We start from the raw sequence: 8,131 nt of genomic DNA on the forward strand, positions 1-8,131 counted from the left end.
AGTGGAAACTTTTTCCTTTCCGTGGGAACAGTGAGTTATTTGCACTGATTTGCAAAAGAAAGGCAGCTCGAGTATACCGACTGTTGGGGAATGTTATATTTGGTCACTCGCATTGGCCCCATTTAAGTAATAGAAGTCTCATTACTTAGCCTCGCCTTGCACCAGGATACCGAGCAAACACGACAGGGTGACCCTTTGTCAAGAGTCTCTCCTATTTAGAACATCATTAAAGACCCTCTGGACACCCCGAACATCAAGTGCCACAACCATCTCTGCAGGGCTCGCAGACTTCTTCCTCCGGGCTAAATTGACTTTTTAATTCCTAAAATGGATTTTCGTCCACACAAAGGGACATAAAAAGAGGTCTAGCTCAAAGTCGAATTAACAGGCATATTAAAACAGCGGGACGGAGCTCTGGACACATGCCAAAAAGGAACTAACTTTGACGCTTTAACAGGATTTCAGAGCTGAATGACACAACTATTGGCATCCACGCGACCCGAACTGTAGGCCGTCATATCGCATTAGGATTAAGATCCAGTGAGTTCTTCATCTTTTTGAACAGCAAGACATAAATCCCCCCATGTCAGTAAGTATATATACTACTTTGATCAGCTTAGCACTGAAACAACTCTGAAGTGCGCACTTGGTGGATCAGTAGAAGACAGTAGCAGGCTACCTTTGCTATGAACCGGACATCACTGGACACAACACGGCACATTCCATATGGAAATCCATTCATCCATGATGGATCCAGCACTATTTGACATAGTCGGTGAAATGAACGTTATGGATGTACATTCGAAGACAACACTGGCGCCGAAACAAGGCCCGAGAACACTGAATGGGTCGGACGTTCGAGAGCGACATTACTGCAACTTCACCCAAGGCTCCCAGGCCGCTGCTGGTGGTGAGACGCTCGTTCATTACGCGAACTGTGAGCCGTTGGCGAATGAGGGCACATCCGCTTATGGGCCTGGATTTCAGAGTGGAAGGTCGAAGCGGAAACGTGTGATTACTACGGTTCAGCGACACGCCGCTAACATCAGGGAGCGCAGACGTATGTTCAGTCTCAACGAGGCCTTTGATGAACTGCGGAAGAAAGTGCCCACTTTCGCATATGAGAAAAGACTGTCGAGGATAGAAACGCTGCGCTTAGCTGTAGTATACATTTCCTTTATGATGGAACTACTGAAAAAACAGTCTCTTATCAACCTGGATCAAATGGAATTGTGACTGCAAATTTTAATTGTCATTATAAGTCTACTGTGAACATAATAAATGTATGCCAGTAACGTAAGTAAAAAAGTTAGGCTATATTAGATAGTTACCTCGAATATTGTTGTTTTTACTAACCTATATCTGAGTTAATCCGAGTTTCAGTCTTTCGATCAACTCCAAAGTATGAGATGTGTAAAAGTTGTAAAATATTTCTCCAATAATGGGCTGCATATTAACATAAAATAAATTATTTTAAACTCGTCAAATGTTTTAAGACAAGAGTATTCCGTCGTCGGACTTAGTAGCCTAGTGGAAGATCATTGTGTACATACGCCTTTGAGAAAAAGCAATGTTGAAATGTTTGAGTCATACTGTCCATTTAGCAAATTCATTCTCAAATGCAGAAATGTGGCAAAAATGTAATCTGCATGAATTATGAGTATGGGCCGAATGTGCTGAAATTACCATTTTAAAGGTGCTCTAAGCGATGCTAGGTAGCGTCACTTCTGTTGACTTTCAAACAAAACAGAGCTAGCTCGCTACTTCCTCCCCATCCCTCCCGTGCTGCTGCCGTCCAATTGAAACTCTCCTAAACACGCATCTCTTCTGTGATTTGCTGGAACAGTGTGTTTGTTTTTATGGGCTAGGTTTGCCCAGGTTGTTTTTGTTGCCGTTTTTGGACTGGAGCCTGGGCTGTCCACAGATATCTTTTGTTTTTACAGTGTATTCAGGACACAGACAGCTAGCGGTTGGTTAGGTGATGTTTGCAGTAAGTGACAAAATGTTTTAGCCTAAAAAACGCGTGGCATCGCTTAGAGCGCCTTTAAACTGACTACAGCAAATACCGGAGTGAGTTACATTCACTGAAGTTCACTGAAATAGAAGTTGATACTGTAGGCTTATGGAATTCGACAATATGACAAGTGCCCATGAAATCCCCAAGAGAGAGAGAGAGAGAGAGAGACCCACGGTTGCACAGGTCTGCTGGTGGTAACTATAGTTGTCCACAGGTAAGACAGACCTGTTTCAGCACCATGGAGAGTGGTCCACATCACCAGGTAAGAGCGCGGCAGTTCTGTCGGCTTACCTGTTTCTCCGTGTATTTCATAAATAAAAGGTGTAACCATTCGAGGCTATGGTGGTTCACATATCCTATATATTCCCAGCCTCACAAAAAAGCTCTACCTGAAAGGTCACAATCATTCACTATCCTGCTAACCACAGTTAATTGGTCAGACATATAGGCGTGAACTGGTCAGATTTTACAGGTCCATTTTAATACTTCTGTGATAAATGCAATGACGCCTGTGTCTTTTTTAGGGGACGGTGCGCCCTCTTGTGGGTCTTATATCGATCACGAGTTTTAGACCGGTGAGTAGAGAACCGAAGGATGCAACAGCACAACTGTCGCACTACGGTGATGGGTTGTAAGAAGCAGACGTCACTTGAGGTCAGCAGTTTTTTTTTTCATATTTAGGCAGGGCGAACTCCAAATAATTTGTCTGTCTTAAGGCATTTAAGATCGACATCGTGACAATTTCAAGGTTCTTGTCTTTCTCAATGGCACCATAATCTAATCTCGCCGCTGTGTAATTTGTGGTGCGACTGAAGTAATCAGGGTGGACATTGTTTTTATCCTGACGCGGGCGGTCTTTTTTTAATGCCATCGGAGAATGGCGAGGACACGCGATGTGTTTTGCTTGGATGCTGTCTATTTTACTCCCCGTGTAATGTTTGCGTTGCGTTTTGGGCAGCACTCTTTAAGCGTAGTCAACCCAGAGGCGACCTGCTGTGATTGCGGATCAGTCTGAAAACCCCGTAGTTAGAAACCCGAGTCTGCCTCTCATCCTTTTAAATCTGCGGTACTCGGTCGGAGTCCCAGCGGGTTAAATACCTCCTTGCACATTAACGTACACGTAAATAAACACTGTGTTGCATTTACGCAGTAAACTTCAAAGCTCCTCTTATCCCCAAATTACAACGCTTTGCATAAAACTAATCAATTTCTTAAGTTTGAAGTTTCCCTGTATAGCTTCAAGTGATACTAAATAGGCCTACATTATTATTAATCAGTGAAAACTAATCCTTTCCATTGAATATTGAGTGGCAATAGCAAACCCAACATATTTTACATTATGTTTCTTTCATGTCCGTGTGACGTCAGACTTATTTTCTTGAACTTTTCTCAGTAAAGTCTACATCAGCTTTTGCAAATCATGTATCCTCTTGTCATATCATCGGAGCGCACACAGAGTGGAACAGCAACAGGAGTCACGTTAGCGCGCACTATACGCCCCCTGAGAAACAACGCGGGAGAGCACCTACCTACGGCAATTCAGGAACATCAGCCCCCAGACACGGGGTCGCTATCAAGAGTCCTTTCATGATCTGGCACTATGCAGAGAACGCTTAAATTATGTAAGCATCGTAAAAATGTGTGAAAATGCCAACCAATGCCAATTGTTTGCAACCGTTTCAAATTACAATCCATTGTATTTTAGTTCTCAATCCAGTCAACAACGAGCTACAACTTAGGGCCTACTTGTTTTTATTATTGTTTTAGGAAATAAAAGACAATATATCTCAACGTTTTACTTTACAGAGATGTCTTTCACACCATGACAGGATCCATATAATATTATCTTACATTATACAATATAATGTCTCTGAATATCCATTGACTGCATACGTTCCGTTACTGCAGAATAAAAAAAAAACATTGGGTCCAACACAAACTACACAAATTCCGTTCATTCCCGCGTTTGGCATAGTGTCATACTCAAACGTGATGTAATAACTTATGTTTTGATTGCACTAAATATTTTTGCCACGATCTTAAACGACTGTGAAAGCCCTGATTCTTGTATAACGGAAACTTTTTTGATTGTTCTCTGGCCTATCCCACCCCTTGGTTTTACGTCGCATTACTTCTTGTCCAATCACCGTTCCCCAAATACTTTGCGCCTTCCAGGGCTATAAGAACCCTTAAGACTTCGTCAAGTTGAGAAACACCTCCGTGGCGCACGGGGCCAGTGTGAGAGTGTAATAAACGGCATATTCCAGCGAGGGAGTTTAAAAAACCACTATTCCTGGAGCTTGAACTGGACAGAGGGACAAACGCCCGTCTTTTGTTCCTATCCGAAAGGTGATGTTTGAGGAAGAGACGATGCAGGAGGATTCGAGCTCCCCGGAGTCTCCAGTGGACAGCCTTGGTAACAGCGAAGAGGAGCTCGACAGGCAAACGAAAAGATGTGGGAGGAAAAGAAGACCGAGCAGGAAAAGTGGGGAGGATTCAGATAGCCCTACCCATGGGAAAAGGGGGAAAAAGTGCAGCAGCAGCCCACAGTCTTTTGAGGACCTTCAGACGCAGCGGGTCATGGCTAACGTACGCGAAAGACAGAGGACGCAGTCACTCAACGAGGCTTTTGCCTCTTTGCGGAAAATCATCCCCACTTTGCCCTCTGACAAATTAAGCAAAATTCAGACGCTTAAGCTTGCGGCAAGGTACATTGACTTCCTCTGCCAGGTTCTGCAGAGCGACGAGCTGGACTCCAAAATGGCAAGCTGCAGCTACGTGGCTCATGAGAGACTGAGCTACGCGTTTTCCGTGTGGAGGATGGAGGGCGCGTGGTCCATGTCAACATCCCACTAACTTCCTCGTGGATACAGTGTTGGGCAACATGGTGAGACACTCAAAAGTCTCAAAGTTGTTTTCTTAATATTTTCTGAAGTCACAAAGATTTCATGGACAAAAACTATTAAATATAGATTAAATGCAGAGGGAACATTATGATATATACCTGTGCATTTATCAATATATCAACTCAGAAATGTCTGTACGAAATAGGCCACTAAAATGATAGATTCCTGTGAATTAATTAAATTCCACACAGAATTGTTAAAATTGATTGACTGTTCTATCACAAATAAAAACTGTCATGAGTCCTTGACTTTACTTTGCTTTCATATCCACAGATGTATCCAGAACGTCCGTGCTTGCCGAATAGTGCAGATCCTGTAGGCCTACGGTGGAAGGCAAACCTTGGATATTACTGGGGGAGATTTTGGGGGCATTGCGACTGAGCAGCGGGCATCTTGGGGGAGCACTTACTACAGCGGAGACCTGCGGCTATGGACATGGAGCTACATTCAGATCTGTGTTTGAAAACTTTACTTTTCTTGACGATGAATGTTGGAGATATGTACTTCTATACAGTATGCATGCTTTTCGACCAGTCGTGCCAATTCATACGAGGACAGAGAGACTACACCAGACCGCCTCTTCCTATCCGGGCTGACCCCGGAGACAGCCATGAAGTGAATATTTTCATATTTATTTTTGTAAAGAAACTCATTTTTTTTTGGCTCATATCTGTATGACTTTCTTGATGTTTTGCCTGGTCCCTGAAATACATACATATATTTATTTATTGATAGGCCTACATGTCACAATGCAGAATGGATCTGGAGTCTATGCATTTAATGACCTTGTTGTATATATTTGTATATGTTCTGCAATAAAAAACGAGTATGAATTCTAATTCTTAGACCTGCGTTTGGTGTGGTATGAATTTGGACTAAATATGTCAGTTTAAAATAGTCTTTTTTGCCTCTAAACAATAGAAATACCAATACTGTTTATGCAGGTGATACACAAACAATTCAATTGTTCAAGCAGCTAAGTAGGCCTATATCAGCAGTTTGAACACATAAAAGAAACACTTGCCCTTAAACAAAATACTATTGAATAAATGCAGTGACTGAAAAACCGAATGATGACTCTTGAGCTAAAAGAACGGTGTATCATTAGACTGTTTTTGGAGGCCTGACGCAGCTTTAAGTTCAGAGCAGCGGCGGTATGGCTACAAACCGTTGTGGAACAAACGTGTGGTTAGTGACCTGCTTCTAGCTCTGGGGAAAGTGGGATCCATTTTTATGAATTTGAGTTGCTTTCTTTCTTGGCTTCCTCTGACGTTTCTACTTTGGGGGATTTCTGTGCAGCTCGGTAAAACTTTACCACAGAGTGACACATGATAAATATCCCAGCCTTGCTACTTAGACTGTCTATTATTTTTATTCCTCAAAAAGGTCTCTATAGACTACTCCAAGTATTTGTTTAGAGGCGAATAAAATGCTGGTTTCAACTAATTGAACTTAACATCATTTAGATTTTTGAACATCTGATATAAATACCGTGGCCTAATTTAATAAATTCCAAAGTGGAGTTGCATTTAAAAACAGGTCAACATATTTGGAAATTATATTTCGACTTTCACCGGGACATTTCACGTGACCACACATAATAAAACGCCGGGTCACTTCCAACTGATAGCCTGTACCATAGATTAGCTGTCTTTGGGCTGATGTTGTGACAGGTTCAGTGTGGGTCTGTGAAAGCGTTTGAGTGCGTGTTGCAGAATCAAAGCGCGGGCCCGTTTGAAGAAGGTGTGTAATTGGCTGCAGAAGCATGTATGGAATTCCCAGATGTCTATAAAACGTAGGGCGCGCTCGCCAGGTCACCAGAGGGTGGGGGGGGTTAAGGTGGCCTTGAATCAACATTATTCCTCTTTTTTAGGAGCGAGAAAAAAAAGGCAGTTAGATGGAATCAGCGTATTGAGTTTAAAACAGGACATGATGCAGCAATATAAGAAATATTTCCAATGATTGAATAAACAGTCGAATATTACATGAAATTAACATATTATTTCAATGCACAATGGGCTCTGTAGATTTAATAAAAACGAATGCAAAATGTAAACATGGGTATAGGCCTATTAGAATTCATGCGCATTGCAAAATAATGGATAGGCCTATGTTTTGGTTGATTCTAATACAACAAAATGTTTTGGCACAGCCGATTATTTTGCATGTAAGCTACAATGATTTTTTAAGCAAACGTGCAAAAAGAAAACTAGAAGTTATTCAAGAGAGAGGCCTATTTGGTGTCCAAATCAGAGCCCGTGCTAAGTTTGAGCCTGGCTTGGTGGTTTTCAAGTACAGATTTCTTTTCTCGAAGAAAAAGAAAGTTCTCTCAATCACGGCGGAATGCTGCAGAGACTAGATGGATTTGGCGAGAGACTGAGAGAGAAAATACCGAGGCACCTGAAACAAATTTATTTTTACCAGATGTTGTTAGTATTTTTCTTTAACGTCACGTGAAGCGAACAGATGTTGAGTTGCAGCAGGGACCCGCCTTCGGCCGCATAGTGCTAGAAAAGCCGACAGAAAGACGCAGCACTTTTGTTAATAAAAAGACGACTTGGACATTATATTTCGGTCGATTATCCGTGATATGCTTCGATAAGGAGTTTGTTTGAAACATCTGGATTTTTAAGCGGGAAACTAAGGAGCAACTCTACCGGCCTCTTCGTCCTGTGGGGACTAGGAAGGGGGATGGTTTTTTTTTCACCGACTGTTCACTGCTGAAAAACCTTCATTTACGGGATTTAATTCGGTAAATACCACCGTGGCCTACTATCTTTTTTAGAACGCTCGACGTTTTCGCGATGGTCAAAGCTTTATGAGATATCAAAATTAAAATCAAATATTTGTGTTGCCACAAGTATTGCTGTTCTTGGCATTAAGTTGTGATATTGCATGTCTGGAAGTTATGAAGGGTAAGCACGTTGAAGTTTTGTTTCACACGCTGGAATTTCAGCATGTTTGTTTAAAGTTTGGCGTCTTTTTATGAAGTACACAGCTAAGCTATTTTGAGACACATCTTAAAGGTACAGGAATCTATTGTTCCTAGATGAGACCTCTAGGCCCGTGAACCCCTGTCCACGTAACCAAAACTAGCCTACATGTCAGTGACTGGCAGGTCAGGAATACTATTACTACCCTGTAAATGTAAATATCACTTTATTATAAATGCCTAAATGTAATAAACAGCATTGAAAATGTCCCTTTG

At 41.9% G+C, this 8,131-nt stretch overlaps 2 protein-coding genes across 2 annotated transcripts; both read left to right on the forward strand.

Annotated features, from left to right (window-relative positions):
- Positions 1-747: 747 nt before the first annotated feature.
- On the forward strand, positions 748-1,236 carry LOC143140583 (fer3-like protein). Its single transcript, XM_076301592.1, has one exon. It carries the CDS (start codon positions 748-750, stop codon positions 1,234-1,236), a length of 489 nt encoding a protein of 162 aa, XP_076157707.1.
- Positions 1,237-4,248: 3,012 nt separating this feature from the next.
- twist1a (twist family bHLH transcription factor 1a) lies at positions 4,249-5,762 on the forward strand. Its single transcript, XM_076300888.1, has 2 exons — positions 4,249-4,904; positions 5,197-5,762. Exon 1 carries the CDS (start codon positions 4,370-4,372, stop codon positions 4,871-4,873), a length of 504 nt encoding a protein of 167 aa, XP_076157003.1. The 5' UTR covers positions 4,249-4,369; the 3' UTR covers positions 4,874-4,904; positions 5,197-5,762.
- Positions 5,763-8,131: the final 2,369 nt, after the last annotated feature.

Source organism: Alosa pseudoharengus, unplaced genomic scaffold (assembly GCF_046254945.1).
Source record: "Alosa pseudoharengus isolate Yale_2024_CS ecotype anadromous, Long Island Sound unplaced genomic scaffold, YU_APseudo_1.1 YU_APseudo_1.1_scf_23, whole genome shotgun sequence".
Classification (NCBI taxonomy): Eukaryota; Metazoa; Chordata; class Actinopteri; order Clupeiformes; family Clupeidae; genus Alosa; species Alosa pseudoharengus.

Bases quoted from the DNA above. Each gene is read 5' to 3' on its own strand.
- LOC143140583 (XM_076301592.1), top strand. From the start codon at position 748: ATGGATCCAGCACTATTTGACATAGTCGGTGAAATGAACGTTATGGAT.
- twist1a (XM_076300888.1), top strand. From the start codon at position 4,370: ATGTTTGAGGAAGAGACGATGCAGGAGGATTCGAGCTCCCCGGAGTCT.